The sequence below is a fragment of the Xyrauchen texanus genome, chromosome 40, assembly GCF_025860055.1.
Source record: "Xyrauchen texanus isolate HMW12.3.18 chromosome 40, RBS_HiC_50CHRs, whole genome shotgun sequence".
Classification (NCBI taxonomy): domain Eukaryota; kingdom Metazoa; phylum Chordata; class Actinopteri; order Cypriniformes; family Catostomidae; genus Xyrauchen; species Xyrauchen texanus.
In genome coordinates this window covers 15,582,323-15,603,340 of record NC_068315.1, presented here as the reverse complement: position 1 = coordinate 15,603,340, position 21,018 = coordinate 15,582,323, and the positions used below count along the sequence as shown (strand labels likewise).

The window sequence follows — 21,018 nt, the reverse complement described above, 5'->3', positions numbered from 1 at the left end:
CCCCTCGGGGTAGACGCACTGGCACACAGCTGGCACACAGCTGGCCCACAGGGCTGCGCAAGTATGCATTTCCCCCAGTGAGCCTTCTTGCACAGGTGCTATGCATGGTCAGGGTGGACGAGGAATAAGTCACTCTAATGGCTCCCTATTGGCCCACCCGAGCTTGGTTCTCGGACCTCATACTCCTCGTGAAAGCCCCTCCCTGGCAAATTCCCTGGAAAAACCTTCTTTCTCAGGGATGTGGCACACTCTGGCATCCACACCCAGACCTCTGGAACCTCCACGTCTGGCCCCTGGACGGGACGAGGAAGATCTAGCTGATCTACCACCTACTGTCGTAGACAAGATCAACCAAGCCAGAGCCCCATCCACCAGGCAACTTTACGCCCTAAAGTGCCGCTTGTTCGCAAATTGGTGTTCTTCTCGGGGCGAAGACCCAAAAAGGTGCGCAGACAATTTATGGTTACAATTTTAATTAAGATTCATGAACAGATTAATTTGGACTCTGACTTGTGACTCAGACAGCACAATGGCCAAATCGGAGCTTTCAAAGAATTCAGAGTTTACAACTTGTTAATACCAGTTTTACGATGATGTGAATGGTTTATACAAGTTGGAATCTTGCAATTATGGTAATTCCGACATGAATTGAAAGCACCATTAAAAAGTGACACTTCTGTGAATGACATTGAAAATATAGCTGGATGTGGCGCAACAGTCAAAGACATTCATATAGTGGCTATTTATATAGGAAAAACACTGGAAAAATATTGCAGATGGATAAAAATACACATTTGATGTGAACTAGTCTTCTTCTGAAATTCAAAACGTGTGCATCACACATGCCTACAAATGCCCGGAGTTGGTATGTGACTGTCAAGCAAGCATTTTCATCTTGTCAGTTAGTGAATGTGACCTGCCAGCTACCTGCCAAAATTATAACAAATAGTCTCTTCTGAGTTCAACCAAAGCTCCCTAAGATTTGCGTAACACCCTGCAACAAATAAAGCTACCTGTGCATTAAACACAATATGCCTTTCTTATCTACAAACTAGACTTTCAGGTATGTCTTTTTGTATCTCTCTGAAGGAGGTAGGTAATGACTGCATGTGAACATCTCATTTCCAATCAGGTGAAACAGAATGGCTGTTCTCTCTCAGCAGACTTGTGCTCAAGGTCAGTTACGAGTTCCCTTCATACTGACGTCAGTGAAGGCTCCAACCATAGCTAACTGCATGTTAGTGTGTGTGTGCGTGCATGTGTGTGTGTGTGTGTCTGTTTGATCTATGTAGCAGCAATATAGCAGGGGGATCAGAAGGGTGGCTTACTCCTGGACAGTGGCAATTTCTCAGTGCTAGCAAAGCCTTCTCTTCTGGCGTAACATGCCTAATAAATACATATTTTTTCATCCTTTCATTCTCATTGACCTTTTTTGTATTTTCAATCGCTTTCCACTCCTAATTAATCTACAAATGAATAGCAAAAAACAAAAAAATTTATCCAATCAGAATTTATTCCTCGATGCTTACAGGCAAAGTGTGACAATTGTTTCATAAAAACATGCCTGAAGCCATGCCCCTTAGCCGAAACAACACGCGAGTCTGAGCTCCACCCCGTCAGGCCTTCAGAATATCCACAGAATCCCCCAACATTGTAAGTGAATAGGCATCTAAAGTCCGATTGTCAGCTTCATCAGCCAACCAGATTGATTTATTTGTTCTTGTGGATGTGGTCTTTAGAATATGTCCCAGTCCAGGCCTTCTAGGTGGCCTTGAGTGACGCAATCAAACTTTAAATGATGTACGTAATTTGAAAGCGAAGAGCGCGAGATCTAGCTGACAAGTCGGCTGTCATCACTGATGGTATTGCCGTTATGAAAGAGATTCTTATACATTTAAAAACCTGAGATGTTGTGCATGATCGTGCGATTGATTATTTAAAGAGGAAAGGAGGAATGATTTTCACTTCAAGCAAATTGGTAAGTGCTTTTTGCATTTCTGCTTTATGATGTTGTTATAGCAACATCAGGAGTTTTCTAAGTGTAAATTAGGTTGCTTGAGCATTCAGTGTCGGATCAAGTTTTGAAAAGTAACCGTGTACCCTGACAAAACAAAATTTATTCCAAGCAAATTTTAAATCGCAAATATAATTAGTTAGCTTTTTCTTGGTATAAGACCTCTTTGGTTCTGGCTTTCATACGTGGACTATTTTTTTAAATGTCAATTGGGATTATTAGTTGACTGCCACGTAATGTATGGTGTAATGTATAATGTATGAATGCATACGGTGTCTTATTCATTGTGAAACTTAAACTTAAAATGCACAGGCCTCGGCTGCTACTGGATGAGTCAAAGTGCTCCATTAAAGCCAAAACTGATTGAACACACAAACGAAGCACCAGGTCATCGCCAGTCTAATGAGAGCATGGATTTCAATCAAGCTGTTTGTGTATAAGAACAGTGAGAATTTCCCATCTCACAAGTCATCTCACATCTGCAAGCAAACAGCACAACATCAATTCTGTGGAGTGAGCAGGTTGTGCCATTGTTCTGTGCTGTATTATTATGATTCAAATCACAGAAGGGCCTGTCATTTCCTTTAGCTTAGAGTTCTACTGAGTGCATTGAACTTTAAGTGCTCTTTTAATTATTTGTTTTGCACTGTGGGCACTGTGTGTTATGGAAGATTAATTGTGCTTGACTGTTTATTTCTGTGTCCCTGATTCTATTATGCTAGTGAATCCTTCAAATATGGAAACTTCCCATCATCTTCAGTCCACATGGTGTAGTTTGTCTTGACCCAAACATCTCTATTGCTTCATTGGATTCTTGCCCATCTTGGAGGAAACAAAATCTATGAGGGTAGTATCCTTATCAGGCCAGTAAACACTTAGCCTGCCACACCCCTCTGATTTTGTGTTTTGGATGTGATGTGCACTAACTTTTCTAATGACTCACTGAACTATATTGTGTTGGCCTTCCCCCAGTCACTCTCAGATAACACATAAGACAATAAGGCCACCACAGAGGCAGAACACATGGGGTTATGAGTATAGGACTGTTTGTTTTAGGAAGGAAGTGTTCACTTAGAGCTTTTCAGACTCAGACACTTGAGGAAGAGGAGGAGGGTGGAACTTCCTTGCCTTGTGCATGGAGGCAATGAAACTCGCACCAAGCACACATTTTGGACAACAAAACAGGAAAGGCACAGTCCAGTTGGTTTGTATGTCACAGGTGCTCAGCTGCTGATGATAAGCCTGAGCCAAAGAGGAGCCTGTCCTCGATCCTTCATTAAAACAATCCTGTTCTTCAAAATATAAAGAATTAAGTGGCCTTGTATTAAAAACACAGCCACACCCAATAAAGGCTCTCATAAAGTCTTATCCAAGTGCACATTTTACTAATTTAGTAAAGGATAATGTAGACTCTTCTATCACCCTAGATGGCTTTATTTGCAATAACAACTGCCCGACTGTACATTATCCCCCTTATTTCACAGCTGTCTACCAAATAAATCAATACATAGACATGAAATATTCATTTACATAAAATTGTTATTATGTGTGGGGTTTATTTCACAACTATTTTTCAAATAAACAAATAAATGGACATTTGAGTTTAAATTATTTTATTAGTTCCCTTTAGAAATCCCTGATTGATACAAGAAGTAGATGAGATGGCTCGCAATACCCAGATGACTGGTCTGATATCACTTAGTCCCTTTAGAAATGACTGTCAAAGAACATGATGACTCAAAGTTTGACTAAACTGCATTTCTGAAAAATGGCCCTGTGCCTCAAGCCCACTCAACATAAATCAGAGATGAGGGGTGTAGTGGAAAATTTCTAAAAGGAATGGCTCTGCTCCCAAGAGCCCCTAATCAGCGAACAGAGTTGTTTCCTGCTATTGTGAGATATGGTTGATTAATCTCTGAAAGCTCTGAAAGTTATTTTACACTTGCACATTTACACGCAATGCCCCCTACTACCCTCAAACTTGTGCATGATACATTCAGATATGTTAAAATATATGTTCACATAAGCTAACATAATTATTTGTGTGCATCAACAGTCAAATACTTGTGAAAGTCCATAAATTGTGAACCTTCTCACACACTGTTAAACAGCTTTGTGTAATTTCTTAGGATGTAAATATTTGTAGAGCGCCTTATCTTTACAAGCAAACCTTAACACAGATACATTTGTCTGCCTGTGTTTTCCTAATTGGATTTACTGTGTGAAGTATTGACTTTCACATACTGGTCCATAGGCAAGTCTTTAAAATCACATCCCGAAGTTTATAACATTGAAAGACAGACTTTTCTAAAGTCTCGATTTTCTGTGGAGATACGGAGTACATTTGGATAAACTGATAAGTTAGTGAATTATCGTAAATTTGACTCAACCCTCTGGACATTGTTGCAATAGTAACTGGGTGGGTCTATAAAATACCTCCCATAGATCGCTGTTGAAGGCCATGTCTGCCATTCACACACAACATGCCTCTATTGAAAATTCTGCTAGGAAAGTACACCAAACTCCAGATCATTGTGGTAGCTATTTTTCCTTCAAAGAAAAGCAGGAGTGCAAAGAATTGAGAGTAGACAATCATTTACAGTCCCTAACCCAGGAGATCACTGCGTTTGAATGAGTCTTGTTTCAGCGTTCAACCACTCCTCTTTTCCATAGACAAGTGAGAAACACAAAACATCCAGATATTGTTTGAAAAATGCATTTATTAGAAGTTCTAGGGGAACGATTTAAAACACACAGTACACATTTATTCTACACACACCCTCAAAAGCTCCAGCTGACTTTTTACTTGCTACATTCAAAGTTGTGTTATACTCATCTAAAAAGGTAAATAGCTAAGATCCAACTACAAAACTTAATGTTCCCAGCCAGAATGTTTAGAGAGGCAAGTACAGTTGATAGAATATCTTTCATTAGGAATGGTATGATGATAGTATCTAAAATAGACAAATAAACAGAATGAAAGACCATCTAAGTCACCATTTAAAAAAAAAGGCACGTTGAACTAAGTATAAGCTACATTCAATTTGATTGGCTTACTAAAGCAGCTTGCTTTGTTAGGTTAGACTTTGTGGGATCATTAACCCCAGCAGGCACGATTATTACGCTCAAGATAGGAGAGAGTGCTACATTCTCTGGCACTAGACTGCAATCATCACTCAACTCTGTGCAAATACTTTTTTCTCTGGTTGTCCTTATCGTTGCTATCATAAAAAAACAATAATACTCATACTAATAGGTGCGAAGTCAGTTCTTTATAGCCAAAAAAGACCATATAAGACAGGCTACATTCTACAAATGCCCATAGATCCTCTGACACCCCATACCAAACAAAAAATAAAAAGCGTGATTTCATCAGACGCTCCCACTCTTTAATACACACACACACAGTAAACAAAATGGAAATAAATAGCATACAATTTCTTAAATTATTTTCCTATTTACAGTAATATAAATGAGTTAACAAAAATATATTATTGTGAGACAAACCTAACTGCTTCCAGATTAATATCAGAGATCACAATTTAAACAGGAATATAAATGTATTGCTTTAGATTTTATAAATACCAAATGGACTCAATTTATCTTTGAAGGCTATACTTTCACATAAAAATAAATAAGTTAAATAGATTTCATAGCATGATGCAAAATGAAGTGATGCCACAGATTTTTTTTAAAATATCATCTGCAGTGACATTCCATGACCAACCTATGGGTCCCTCCACAGTCATTGCTTGTGCTTTCGCACACCACAGTGCAGCACTGCCAAACATTTAAACTTATGGAATGTTTTCCCAAGACAGTTAATTTAAAGGAATATTCCAGGTTCAATACAAGTTAAGCTCACTTGTGGCATAATGTTTATTGCCACAAAAATTTCTCATTCCTCCTTTTCTATCAAAAAAGCAAAAATTGAGGTTACTGTGAGGCACTTACAATGGAAATGAATGGGGCAAATTTTGGAGTATAAATGGCAGAAATGTGAAGCTTTTAATTTTATAAAAGTGCTAACATTCATTTTCCTGTTAAAAAGTGTACATTATTTGAGCTGTAAAGTTGTTTAAATTGTCATTTTGCAGGTTTACAAGGTTTACAGCACAACGTCGGCGTGGCAACAATGTTGTCAAATTGGATACTCAGTAAAAGGTTAGAAAGCGATTTTATCACACTAAAATCATGTTAACATGCATATGGTTTACATCTTGTGACTATACTTTTTGAAACAGTAAATATTTATTTGTTGTTTTTTTTAAAGGATGTACAAGTCGAAATGATTTTTGTGGTAATCAACATCATGCCACTAATGCTGTGGATTGATCATAAAATATATTGAACCTGGTCTACTCCTTTAACGGTTTAAACAAAAGCCATCATCTTGGCATGTTATTGTAAGAAAAAGATCTAAATCATGAGACAAACACTTAGCACAAACAAACAGCTGAAACTCATTTGATATTTGACCTGAAACTCATGTTGGCTCTACTTGGATAGATTGGATAAAAGGCTATAATAATAATAGCAAGTTAATCGTCTGAAATCGACAGCCTGCTGAAGATTGGCAAACGTCTATTGGCATCCATACTGGGTGACTCAGAGCCACTGATTGTGCCAGAGGAACAGCAAGAGCCACTCAGGTACCCATCTGGATCTGAGAGGGAATCTGGTGGGCTTGGAGGAGAATCAAACACTGGAGACTCAGAGAGTGGATGCATGGAGGGCAAGTGGCTCATTTTAAAAGGAGGTGATGGGGGGCAAGCGTTGGCATGGATGTTACTGAACATGGCACCGTTGGTCTGATGGATTATAGGCGCAAGAAAAGCCTTAAGATCCTGATCGGGGAAAGTGAACGCGTTCAGACAGGGGGAAGTGGGAGTGAGCGCGTCCTCGTAGAAGCTGAGCGCGCAGGTGGATGGCGGGGGCGTGCGTGATGTCGGGCTATCAGTCAACGCAGACTCGTTGCCGCGGGAGCTGGAGAATCCCGAAAAGCTCAAGCTGTGATGCAGCTTCGGTCTTTCCCTTCGTGTTAGGAACGGATTTGTTGACTCCTGTCCCAAAACACCCATCTCCCGGTTAAGTCTCGGCTGAACGTTACTCGTGGCGGCTCTGCGCTCGTCCGCGTTATGAATGAAGTGGCATCGAGGGCCATACGGGCAGAAACCGATAGTGTGGAATGTGCGGCACGGCTCGGTCTTGTACTTTGGGTGGCGGGACAGATTTCTCAGTTCGTAATAGCCGTGAGCGAACTGACACTTTTCTCCATACTTGCACGAGCCGTTTTCCTCGAAAGGTCTGCAGAGTTCGGTTTTGTAGCGGGTCGAGTTGATCTGAGAGCCGGGCTTTTGTTGTAGAAGTTCCTGAAGTTGTTGGCTACGTTCCCCCGTCTCACTGAACGCACGGTCTCTGTACTTGTTCTCTTTATTCATGAATGCAGCCGTCGAGCTCTCTAACCCGATCTGGAGTCTGTTGCTCATGTTGATGTCCATGTGGTTTGTCGAGTTACTCCTGAAATAACCAAAAGATCTGTTGTTGTTGTTGTTGTTGATGGTGTTGGAGGCGGCGAATGGGACCCCGACATTCCTCTTTTCCAGCAAATTGTGGAGATGGATTGCATTTGAATTTGGGACTTTTTCCTGAAATCAAACAACCAGGATTTTAAGCATACATGTCAAATACGTTAATGGTGCTCTATTTGTGTCACCAGAATTCTGAGTGGTCACATTAGTAAACACTGAGCACTCAAGTTACAACTTTTGCCAGCGCGGCCGACATATCAAGATAAAAAAAACACCCTTAGAAGACGTCCGCACCTAAACGTTTTTTTTTTTGCGTCCGTCTGTGTGGTTTTAAATTGTTTATATTTAGAAGCAGTGTCAAGTTAAAAAGAACATTCATTTGCAAAATGACTAGCCTAAATGTTTAGCGCAAGAAAGTGTTCGGTTTGAACGGCCCCTAAGGGAAGTACCTTAGCACTCGTTTTAAAAGAAACCCCATTATCTTACCCTGTCGAAATCATATATGGAAGACAGCACCGAAGCAGACATTTTCTATAGTGAATTCCAGCTCAGGAGAAAATAAAATTTAAGACCGAGAAGGATCCTTGCGAAATCCACGGCTGAAAGTGGTTTGCCTCTTCAAACTGAGTTGGGAAAGATCGGTGAAGTTGAGCCGCACAGGTTTGGGGAGTGTCGTACACGAGCAAAGTTTGCACATGTGTATAAATGCGTTGCAGCTGTTAAAAGGGAGGAGCTGGATAAAGTTTCAACAGTGCGCCGCCCGAAGCCACGCCTTTCCCGTCACCTCCTACCCCCTTCCCTTTAGGGCGCAGTGCTTGACTCAAAACGACCAGCCTTATACAAATTCAACTCAGGTTCTTGAAATAGGATTCTTCTCTTCTCTTCCTCCTGTAGCTCTGCACAAGAGGTTGGATACTAGATGCATTCTTTTGTGAACTCAACGGTATTCAAAGTGAGAAATCTCCCCTCCCTAAAGGCTGAATTTTATGCTGTTGGCCTACCTCTCCATGCTTGTAAAATTGCACAACTGTTAGAAGTGTAGGCTACCATTAATTTTTTTAGAAATTTACTGATGAACTTCAGGAGAATTTGTTTCTTTTTGGCCTTTTTCAAAACAACATTTTGAAATGTAACTTGCAAATATAAACTGAATTGTAAGAAATGCAAGTTTAGCCTATACTCAATAACTCAGCAACTAGAAAAGACACTTTATTGCGATTTCCAGCCTTCATTTAGTGCAGGGGACCTTTTTGACATGAGTATACCATTTTTTATTTTCCTGGCCAATCTGTGCCTACAACCCCCCTCCCACACACACACTTTTGTGCAAAATCTGATGATTATGATATAATCATGATCCTGCATATGCATTTTCAGAGCATCACAAGTTCTTTACTGACAGAAAACCTGTCCTTCTGTGTTATGAGTTCACAAAGTTAATGTCACAAATTTGCTTATTTGATGACTGATCATGAAATTGTGTGGAATCTTAAATATTTATTTTATCATGTCACTGTAATTATTTAATCAGCATGCACGCAACAGCAAGAGAGGAGCAGGCTATTTTATTTATATGACGTTTGTCATACCTGCATTCCAATCTACATCTTGATGTAGCCTAATACTTCCACATGATCACACAACATGTTTTCATCATATGAATGGGAGGCTAAACAGTATTAAAGTGTGACTATGTGCAAGACATTCATGCATCACAAGCCGATCAACTATTTAGCCCTGTTCAGTTAATCGCACCTGCAAAATCCTAAACCTTTATTTCCAGGTTTAATTTTAATTTTGAATAGACTCAGATTTATTAACACCACCATGTGGGTTTATGTTTTCTCTTTTAATTGTTTACTGTTATTTTGAATGTCCATGGTTTAAGGAGGGTGTACCTGTGTGCTGGGTTGGACATTTCAAAGAATAATGGTGGTGTATTTTTTATTGCATTATATGTTGTTCTGAAATCAAAAAGAAACAAAGGAAACACAGAATGTAGGCCATTATCAGCACAGTCGGACCAAAGCAAAGTGGGCGTGTTTACTCGTGCAATTAACAGAAAGTGAAACGCTACCTGCTCGTGATGCGCAAATGGCTTGCATGCACTGCATAAGTCTGTTGGGTATACTGCAGTCTCGTCACATTTCAAGGTGGAGATTGATAAAAAAGGACTTAAATATTGATCAGTTTCTCCCCTACACCTATCATATCGCTTCAGAAGTCATGGATTTAACCACTAGAATCAGATGTGCTTTTTGGACTTTCAGAGTTCTGATCACCATTCATTTCATTATGAGGATTAACAGAGCTGAAATATTCTGCAGAAGAAAGTCATTCACATCTAGGAAGGCATGGGGGTGAGTAACTGATGAGATCATTTTTATTTTTGGATGAACTATCACTTTGACTACTGAATTATCAAATCTCAATGATTTAATATGGATTAGGTGACACAGTATATGTTATGACTGCTGAAACTGGGGGTTACCATCACTGGTAAAAATAACATTTTAAAATAAATAAAAATAAACAACACTTATTTCAAACAATAATAAAAATGTGCATCATGAATGTTTTAACTGTATTTTGATCAATTCATTGCATCACTGGTGAACAGAAGAATACATTTATTTCAAAAGCAAACATGTCTGTGGTCAAAAACTTTTGAACGGTGGTGTAAATGTTCTCATTAAACTTGTATTTTCTTAAACTATCTTGGTCCTGCCTTTCTATAAGTAATTTAACCCTGAGTATCCTGCAGTTCTATATTCAAACTCATTATATTATAGTATATTAATAATTTGTCAAAAAAGTTAAATGTATGCATGATATAAACATTGTTGAATATAAACATTTTTACGTCCTCCCCGGTCTAGTGTTGGGGAGGAATAACATAATGGTTAAAAGCGGAGAGACCAGAAGGTTTTCTGTTTCCAGCCCCAGCACTACAAAGACCACAATTCACCAATTAAAGAACATTTATTTTATTCTTTAACAAAGTGGGAGTAATAGAAAAGGTTTTCAGGAGAGTGCTAGGCCAAAATAACAATAAATAGTGTTCCCTTGAGGGGGAAGTAAATTACCTGTAAAATAAAATAACAAACAACAGAAAATATCCCTAACTCCCTTTATCGAAAAACAAGAGAAAAACTTTAACACAAACAAAACTGGCACCCACCTCCCTACGAACATTCCCACATTAACTTATAACTTAAAAGAGAAATTTTAAAATTGACAAAATAATTTATAGACAACATCTCAAGATGGCACCGCGGATGGCAGTCTTGGTGTGGAGTACTCCAATTCTTTTGTTGTTTTTGTTTGTTTGTCCTGTGTTTAGTATTTTTTTCCAATCAGTTTTGGAAAGGGACGAACTGCTGAACATTCTGCAGCACATACAAGACAATTTTTTCCCCGTTTTTTGCTGGACAAACCATGGTTTACAGCAAAACTCAGGCAGCTTCATAAGGCCAAAGAGGATGCTTACAGAAGTGGGGATAACATGTTGTACAATCAGGCCAGAAACATACTGACAAATGCGATTAGAGTGGTTAAAAGAATCTACTCTGAGAAGCTGAAAAATAAGTTTTCAGCTAACAACCTTGCATCAGTGTGGAGAGACCTGAAAGCCATTACCACCTACAAGACACCATCCCCCAACACTGTAGGGAATTAGCAACTGGCTGAGAACCTGAATGTGTTTTACTGTAAAAAACAGATCTGAGTCAGAGATTTGGGCCACTTTTGCCTGCACTCTGAACGTAGTCTTAGGGAGACTGGGGAAATTCAATTCCAGCACTTGTACGATCAGCACTGGTGCCCCCTCCGCTCTCCCCACTAGTCTTCTCCCTGTACACAAATGACTGCACCACCAATGACCACTCTGTCAAGCTCCTGAAGTTTGCAGATGATACTACTGTCATCAGCATCATCCAGGATGAAGATGAGTCTGCATACAGAAGGGAGGCTGAACAGCTGGCTGTCTGGTGCAATCAAAACAATCTGGAGATGAACACGCTCAGAACAGTGGAGAGGATGACAATGATGAAACAGCCTACAGAGAGGAGGTGCACACTCTGACATGCTGGTGTCAGGAGCACAACCTCTCCCTCAACAGCAGTAAGACCAAAGAGCTTGTAGTGGACTTCAGGAAGAAAGACAGAGAACACAGCCCCTTCACCATCAATGGAGCACCAGTGGAAAGAGTCAGCAGCTTCAAGTTCCTCGGTGTCCACATTACTGAGGAACTCACATGGTCCGTCCGCACTGAGGCCGTTGTGAAGAAGGCTCACCAGCGCCTCTTCTTCCTGAGACGGCTGAGGAAGTTTGGAATGAACCACCACATCCTCACACGGTTCTACACCAGCACTGTAGAGAGCATCCTGACTGGCTGCATCACCGCCTGGTATGGCAATAGCACTGCCCTCAACCGCAAAGCCCTGCACAGTGTGGTAGTCCAGGACATATATAACAGGCGGTGTGTGAAAAAAGCTCGGAGAACCATCAGAGACTCCAGCCACCTGAGCCATGGGCTGCTATCACTGCTATCATCAGGCAGGCGGTATCACAGCATCAGGACCCGCACCAGCCGACTACATGACAGCTTCTACCCCCAAGCAATCAGACTTTTGAACACTTGATCTCTCACGATCAATACACATCAGCACTGCACTTTATTAATCTTACACTGGACTGTCTCTTTACAATACAACCTACTGTATATTTTTTATACACTTTATATACTTTTAATGTTTACTGTACATAGTATATTATTATTGTGTTGTGTAATTATGTGTACATTTGATATGTAAATTGTGTTGGGTAAATATACCAATTACAATAAACAACATATGTCTCATCACTGTCATGACTGCTATGTTGCTCGGAACTGCACACAAGTCTTTCACCCACTGCTGCACTTGTGCATATGGTTGTGTGACAATAAAGTGATTTGATTTGATTTTGATTGATCTGAAATTGATTTTGATGATAGTGGACTGTAGGAGGAACACCTCAACATTGTCCCCGCTCACCATTCTGAAAAGCACTGTGGCAGCAATGGAGTCATTCAGGTTCCTGGGCACTACCATCTCACAGGACCTGAAGTGGGAGACCCACATTGAGTCCATTGTGGAAAAAGGCATAGCAGAGTTTGTACTTCCTTCGCCAGTTGAGGAAGTTTAACCTGCCAGAGGCACTGCTGATACAATTCTACTCTCTGCACTTCAATAACATTTTGGACTGCTGATCGGATTATTGGTTACCCCCTGCCCTCCCTTCAAGAACTGTACACTTCCAGAGTGAGGAAAAAGGCTGGAAAATCACACTAGAACCCACTCCCCAGCCCACTACCTTTTTGAACTGTTGCCCTCTGGACAGTGCTACAAAGCACTGAGCACCAGAACCGTCAGTCACAAGAACAGTTTTTTTCCTCAGGCTATCTATCTCATGAACAGTTAAAATTGGCCCATTGAGCAATAATTATGTGCAATACACAGTTCTGGCTATTTATATTTATCCAACATATCCTACCTCTTCTGCTATTACATTCCCTTGCACTATCTATATATAACAGATTTGTATTTGTACACACACACACACACACACACACACACACACACATATATATATATATATATATATATATCTTCTTTTTTTTGTCTTAATGTGTATTTCTATTTATACTTATATTTTCTATTTGCTTTTTATTTTAATTCAATATTTGTATTGTCTCTATCTTGTTGTTGTTGTGTTGTTTGTGCACTGGAAGATTCTGTGACCAACACAAATTCCTTGTATGTTTAAGCATTCTTGGCAATAAAGATAATTCTGATTCTGATAAAGCAACAAGTCAATGAGACATGCAGCACAACATTGACAGCACACGGCAAACACCAAACCAGTTGGCACACAGCAACACCATTCAACACACAATGCACACAGCAACACCATTCAACATGCAATAACGCCGTCTGGCAGAGGTGACTAGGGACTCTGGAGGCCCTAGGCAGAAAAACATAAGCCTCAATGAAAAAAAGATGAGAGCTCGCTTTAATGGGCATGTGTGTCTTTATTACATGTTTGTGTCCGTAACATTCATTTTGATTTTGCATGTCAGATGTGTACACCTGTGTAGGGTTATACCAGCTTTCCGAAAGTTCTCAATTAAGTTGGGATGTAAAGTTCAAACTAAAGGCTTAGTAACTACTAATTAGTTTGTAACTAAGTCAGTGATTATTTGGTTGAACCACCTGTTCTTAAGGCATGACTTAACTAGTAGGCTAGTTAAGCTTGCTGTAAAGTAACATTGTAAAGGAGTTCAATGGAAAGGAGCTGTTCAATGGAAAGGAGGTGAGAACCAGCTTGGCAATATAAATATATATTTTAATGATAAACTTAAACAAAAGACACAAACACACACATGACGGACATGCCCATAAACACTCTTTCTCCCACACCACTGTCCACAATCAGCCTTTATCCCTCTCGGAGGCTTAATTAGCCGATAAAGGACTGGGTGTGTATAATCACAACGCTGCCCCGCCCTCCGCCCTGTCACATGCCTCCCTCGTTGTGGGGGGGGGGTGTACTTCCTGTAACAGTGTAGTACCCCCCCAAAAAAACACTGTAAAATTTAAACGAGAGGGAAAAGGCCAACACGGATCAGCTGTGAGAGAGAGAGGAGAGAGAGATAAAAAAAAACACTTACTCGCCTGTTCTCCGATACGCCGTAGCTTGTTCCTCGGCCACTCCTCCACCCTCTAATGGATGACAGCCTCACCTCTCCAGGCGGATGGGAGGCAGTCCTCCAGCCCCTGGCGGATGGAACGCCCCGCCGCATTCTTGGGGAACAGAAGGGGTCTCCCCCTCCCCTGGCAGCAGTTCTCCCTCTCCAGGCGGTCAGCAATGAGCCCCTCCCCGCTGGCGGTAGGCGGTCTCAGACCCCACCGTGTTTCAGCGGCCGGTAGGGGAACCTCCAGCCCTGATAGCGGCCCTGACTGCTCCAGGCGGTCAGTTAGGAGCCCCTTCTCCCCTCGCGGTAGGCGGCCGCGGCTGCGGCTGCTCCGTTGGGGTGGATGGTAGTGGCGAGAACCCTACTACGGCGTATCCCTCCTTCTTTCCGGATTTCGGCACCAGTGTAAAGGAGTTCAATGGAAAGGAGGTGAGAACCGGCTTGGCAATATAAATAATATTTTAATGATAAACTTAAACAAAAGACACAAACACACGTACATGCCAGTAAACGATCTCTCTCTCCCGCATCACAGTCCGCAATCGGCCTTTATCCCTCTCGGAGGCTTAATTTGCCTGATAAGGGACTGGGTGTGTATAATCACGACCCGGCCCTGCCCTCCACCCTGTCACAAACGTGTAGTCACATTAAACCCCCCCCCTAACAAAAGTTGTTGACAGGAGTTTCGCCCAGGGCATCATACAAGCTAGAACCGCTACAGTTTACCTGTTTTCAATAAGCAGCCTTCAGATTTGTTCACAGAAGTGCTAAAAAGCCATGCATTTTAGTTTTTTATGTTACAAATTATGTTCAAACCTTGTTTGCTCACGTCAGCTGTCATAAATTATATTATGATTGAAATACAGCGCGTAATAAAAGTAGATTTAATAAATAGTATATTTAGCCTATGCAAATATCATTGTTCTGGAAATTTGAGAGGCAATAAATAAACACTAATACTACAGGCTGGAAAATGTTATATTTATTCATTTTAATATCCTATATATTTTGTATGTGATGAAACTTTATGCACCCTAGAAAGTGTACAGTTCGATCAGTTTCGTGCTGAAGAGTGGCTAAGTGTGTATAGTTAGGGTGTAAATTGTGATTTAGAGCCCATTTACGGCACAACAAAGCTAAGTTGTACCTTACGTATGGCTGGTGCAAACGGCCCCAGATGTAAATTAAGGACTTATTCTCATTGTAACATTTCTATCATAATACTCACGACTCGTGAAGCCATTGGCAATCTAAAAGATAATTCAGTAAATAGTCAGCACTGTCATACTTCTCCTCTTTCTTTTTTCCTCTACTGACTCCCAGATTAGCTCATACTTGAATTTGATCATAGCTAATGGAATCGGGGACCTCTAGGGGGTTTTGGAAATGTCATTCTAGTGTACTAAGCATTGCCAATCATTGGTTTCAAGTGCCGTTCCTGTGAACTACTGTAATTGCCACCCGTGGGGGGTCATTTCCCAACTTGGGGCCCCAGGCAATTGCCTGCCTTGCCTATCCCGTAGGCCCACCTCTGCATGTGGGGCAGGAGAAAGAAAACACTAATTTGGAGACAAAACTCTCTTGGTCTCTCTCCTTGAATATGAGGTCTGTTGGGCCTTTAACCTGGCACCCTCCAGCCACTGGCCAGTCACAACAGGTAAGGGTTCCGAGATGGCAATGAGAAACAGGTGGCAGTCATAATTACCTGTTAGAGGAGAGCGGAAGAAGCAACAGGAAAGATGGGAAACAGAAAACAACATACATCAAAACAGTGTCATATAACACACAGACAATACATCCACAGATGTAATTCAAAATAAAACAAAAATACGTCCTGGGACATAACAGTTTCCACACAGAACTAATAAACTGACAAGAGAGCTGCTCAGTGCAGGCACTATTTGTGCAATCCCAGACCAGTGCAGTGGCTTTTTAAGTTTAGTCCTTGTGAAAGTCCCATCACTTTAAATTGGCAGTGTATGTTAGCAATCCTCACCACAGTTGCATCCCATATGAAGAATGATTAGACCCATGAATTATGTAATATGTTAGATGAGTTATTGGGACTGATTCAGTTTGTGTGATTCAACTTGTGTACATGTGTACGAAGACTTGCTGTTCACCCTTTCATAGGGGATAGGAAAGTGGCTGAACACAAATCATAGCATATGCAGGTCCTGGCTACAAACCCTAAATTTAGAGTTTGAAATAACACAGAGAAAGCTGAAAAGATGCACACGCAACATGCAAGGCTTAGACTTGGTATGATCCATGTAAAATCAAACTGAATCAACCTATGAAAATAATTCTCAAAACTGTGTCTACAGAAACCACTCATCCATTATACTGACTCCAGTTCTCGCCGAGCTGCTCTGATCCTTCCAAAACATTACATCATTGCACAGAGAGGGAACATCGCTACTATGGCCAGAGCAGCTGCCAAGGCGTGTGCACAGGACTGTACACTGACTTCTTTGTGATGTCCACAATGTGTATCCAAGGCGACTAGTAGGTAGACAGGACAGCCCATGAGGGAAAGCTTCTTGTCTTACTCTACAACACATGGTAATGTTGCCCATTTTTTCACTCTCAGTACTGTTGCCATGTTGTGTCCCACACTGACTGGACTGCTTTTTTATTAGTAGGTGTATGTGACTGCTTATATCTGTTTGCAACAGGTCCACATATGGATGTGGTTTTTAAAATACAAATCTGTAGTAGTCAGCTTAATCAGCTTTCTTGTATTTTATGGTCTTTGTTTTTGAAGATGGACCATTCAGGGTCAGAAATTAACTAGGGTTTGGGACAAAATGCCCTCAAAATTCAAAATTGGGGAGCAAAAAATGCCCCATAATGAATTCCTTGTTTATTCGTTTTTATCTGTAACATTGGACATATTTCCTATTCTATTCTAGGCCTAGTGAGACACATTATAGTCCTTAGTCAGGGTGGATGCTATATACACTGGCGACCAAAAGTTTGGTATAATGTACAGATTTTGCTCTTATGGAAAGAAATTGGTACTTTTATTCACCAACTTGGCATTCAACTGATCATAATGTATAGTCAGGACATTAATAACGTGAAAAATTACTATAACAATTTGAATTTGAAAAATGTTCAGACCTACTTCAAAGAGTTCTCATCAAAAAATAATCAAAGTGTAGCAATGACAGCTTTGCAGATCCTTGGCATTCTAGCTGTCAGTTGGACCAGATACTCAGGTGACATTTCAACTAGCTCTTGCCATAGATGTGGCTGTCTTGTAGGGCACTTTTCACGCACCTTACAGTCTAGCTGATTACACAAAAGCTCAATGGGGTTAAGATCCCTAACACTCTTTTCCAATTATCTGTTGTCCAATGTCTGTGTTTCTTTGCCCACTCTTTTTGTTTTTCTGTTTTAAAATTGGCTTTTTCTTTGAAATTCTTCCCATAAGGCCTGCTCTCCTGAGTCTTCACTTTACTGTTGTACATGAAAGTGGTGTTAAGCGGGTAGGACTGTCAGCTGAGGACATGTGAGGCCATCTATTTCTCAAACTAGAGACTCTGATGGACTTATCCTCTTGTAGGCCTTTGTCTTTGTCTTCAGTTTTTTGGCAGTTTAAACCATTGCATAGCCTTCATTCCACAAAAAAATAATTGACTGACGAGTTTTTAGAGAAAGCTGTTTCTTTTTTGCCATTTTTGTCCTAATATTGACCTTAATACATGCCAGTCTATTACATACTGTTGAAACTCAAAAACAAAGACAATATTAAGCTTCATTTATCTAACCAAATAGCTTTCAACTGTGTTTGATAAAATGGCAAGTGATTTTCTAGTACCAAATTAGCAATTTAGCATGTTATTCAAGGATAAAGTGCTGGAAATGGGGCCTGTCTAGATTTGATAAAAAATTACTTTTTTCAAATAGTGATGGTGCTGTTTTTGGACACTGGCAGGGGAACAGACTTCATGGCTGTGAATGCAGGCAGGAACAGGGGAACGACCTCCATGATTGTGGGCAGTGGCAGGGGAATAGAATAGACTCTGCAACTGTGAGTGCTGGCAGCAACTGGGGACAGGAGCCCTTCTCCTTCTCTGGACATCCAGCAGCATTGCTGTTGGAGCGGCCATCATGACCGAGGACACTGGCTATGGGACGGACGAGGCTTCAACAACAACTTACATTTATATAGCGCTTTACATAGTATAGGGGGGAATCTCCTCAACCATCACCAGTGTGCAGCATCCACCTGGATGATGTGACGGCAGCCATAGTGCGCCACACACAATTGGTGGAGAAGAGATGGTAGAGTGATGTAGCCAATTCAGGGATGGAGATTATTAGGAGGCCATGATAGATAGGGGCCAATGGGGGAATTTGGCCAGGACACCAGGGTTAAACCCCTACTCTTTACAAGAAAGTTCCCTAGGGGATTTTTAATGACCCCAGAGGGTCAGGAGCTCAGTTTAACATCCCATCTGAAAGACAGTGCTTTTTTACAGTATAGTGTCCCTGTCACTATACTGGGGCATTAGGACCCACACAGACCATAGGGTGAGCACCCCCTGCTGGCCTCCCTAATACCTCTTCCAGCAGCAACCTTGGTTTTCCCCAGGAGGTCTCCCATCCAGGTTCTGGCCAGGCTCAACCCTGCTTAGCTTTAGTGGGCAACCAGGCAATAGCTGCAGGGTGATATGGCAGCAGCAGTTCTGGGACAGACGAGGCTTCAGGCACAGGCTCGTTGACCGTGGCAGGCATGGGCGCTGGCAGTGGTAGGGAGATGGTCTCAATGACCATGGGTGCTGATAACAGCAGGGAAATGACCTCCATTGCTGTGAAAGCTGGCAGAGAAGCAGGCATCTGGCTGCTCCTCCTTCCCCGGGCTGTGATCAGTTCATCACTGTGTGAGACCGGGAGCTGATTCCTTCGCTGGGTCCATGTGGGGTTGTGTCATTCTGTCAGGAGGGTGAGAGATAGGAATCAAGAGCAGATGTGACAGTTCAAAAGGATTTATTAATCAACACAAATTTCTCTCAAATAAAGCAAAGCCCAGACAAAAACTCAACCTGGCAAGGTGACAGGGCTGTGACATCACCGGAGGGCGCACGGCGGCAACTTGTGCACTGTGGTAACCCACCACCTGACCCGTGTGCTCACACAAAGGGCGTACATAAAACACTGAGGTAGGCCGATACTGCCACGGTCCCATCAGGCAGAACCCCAACCTGAAAAGTTGAGGGGACAAATGGATTGTACTATCCAAATGTACAAAGCCACATCTAATTATCACCACCTGTGCGTTTTCATTCCACCAGAATTTTTTTGTGACTTCATTTTATTTTTCTTCAGCTGAACGCCATAAAAACCAAGATATTAACAGTACAAACTATTGAACAGACTATAAGTCTATCCCTCACAGCCTTGGTTTCAATGGCAAAAAGTGAAATATGGTGTCTACCCTGACGAAGGTCTAGAACCATTGATGTCTTCATTTAATATTATGGCAATGGAATAATTGTGTGTGTTGCAAAGACAGTCTGCCACTGACAGGTCTGTGCCCTTGCCTTTGACCTTCTGTCCCTGGAATCTTCCCTACAGGCAGCAGTGCATCCAGAAGCCATGTTTGAGGTCTGTTCTTCTTGTTTTTGTTCGGTTACACCCAGAGCTGAATTTAACCCTAGCTTCCATCTGCAGCAGCACCCAGGCCCCTGTGAAGAGACGAGACTGGTTTGGGTCGGTTTGTGCCGCTCGCCTGCTACTAAGCACAACGTGCCTCTATGTGTTATTATCGTCAGGGGCGTCTCCTCTGTGGCAATATTCATTTTTAGCCAGATTTTCTCTCTTTTTTTCTAAGTTTACAATGACATCCAGGTTCATGTGAGGTACTTTTCTGGCAATTTGATATGAAAATATTCCAAAACTTTAAATTCAGTGTAGTCTTAAAAAATATTATAAAAAGAAAGGGGGTTGGGAGGACATATTTGGTAGCTGACATGAAAAACCTTTGGGAATTTGACATGTCTGACAAGCTATACTAGAACATTTCAATAAATAAAAAATAGAGAAATCATATTTTTTTTATAATAAATAGGATTCCATTTTTATGACGTCATTTGTTTTTTATTTATTTTTTGAGAGACTACTTGGAATATTTGTATTAAAAATGTATCTGTCAAATTGCAGGTCAATTTAAAATTAACTAGTGAAAACAAAGATGATTAAAAATATTTAACTAGAAATGGTGACCAGTTACAGGACCTAACAAACTTTCCCTTATGTATTAAACTACATTTTAATCTAAAACCTTGATGTGGATATAAACTTCAACGGATGTCAACTACCCTTGTCTATTATCAAATGATCAAATCTTTGTCAAATTCATACTAATGTATTTATGTGTCCACCCTTGTTTTCAGATTACATTTCAGCAGTCACTCATAAACGTGCTGTTCCTCCCTCTTCTCACTGCCACAGAGCTGGTATTCTGGGCTTCAACATGCCCTATTGGCCTAGCCACAGTCAGGCAGCCTTTCATTACACCAGCCGAAGGAGGTGCCCTGGACATCCTCATTGAAGGCAGCATCACCACACCCCATAGTGTGCCCAGCTCCACGAACCTGTGTATACTTCGACATGAGATAGGAGCAAAATAGTCTCTCTCTATACATATCATTTTATTGCAAGTCGTAGCGGTAGTTAAACCACTTCTAAATATTAACGTTTGAGAGCTATTTCCTTATCACATTGCA

The 21,018-nt window shown here is 41.2% G+C and overlaps 1 protein-coding gene across 1 annotated transcript; it reads right to left on the bottom strand.

Annotated features, from left to right (window-relative positions):
* Nucleotides 1–4,702: 4,702 nt before the first annotated feature.
* On the bottom strand, nucleotides 4,703–8,255 carry LOC127633367 (mRNA decay activator protein ZFP36L2-A-like). Its single transcript, XM_052112400.1, has 2 exons — nucleotides 8,032–8,255; nucleotides 4,703–7,662 (listed from the first exon to the last, which is right to left on the bottom strand). Exons 1-2 carry the CDS (start codon nucleotides 8,071–8,073, stop codon nucleotides 6,556–6,558), a joined length of 1,149 nt encoding a protein of 382 aa, XP_051968360.1. The 5' UTR covers nucleotides 8,074–8,255; the 3' UTR covers nucleotides 4,703–6,555.
* Between the last annotated feature and the right edge of the window lie 12,763 nt (nucleotides 8,256–21,018).

Bases quoted from the DNA above. Each gene is read 5' to 3' on its own strand.
- LOC127633367 (XM_052112400.1), bottom strand. From the start codon at position 8,073: ATGTCTGCTTCGGTGCTGTCTTCCATATATGATTTCGACAGG. The intron at 7,663-8,031 runs GTAAGATAATGG...GTTTGATTTCAG, and splicing joins CCATATATGATTTCGACAGG to GAAAAAGTCCCAAATTCAAA.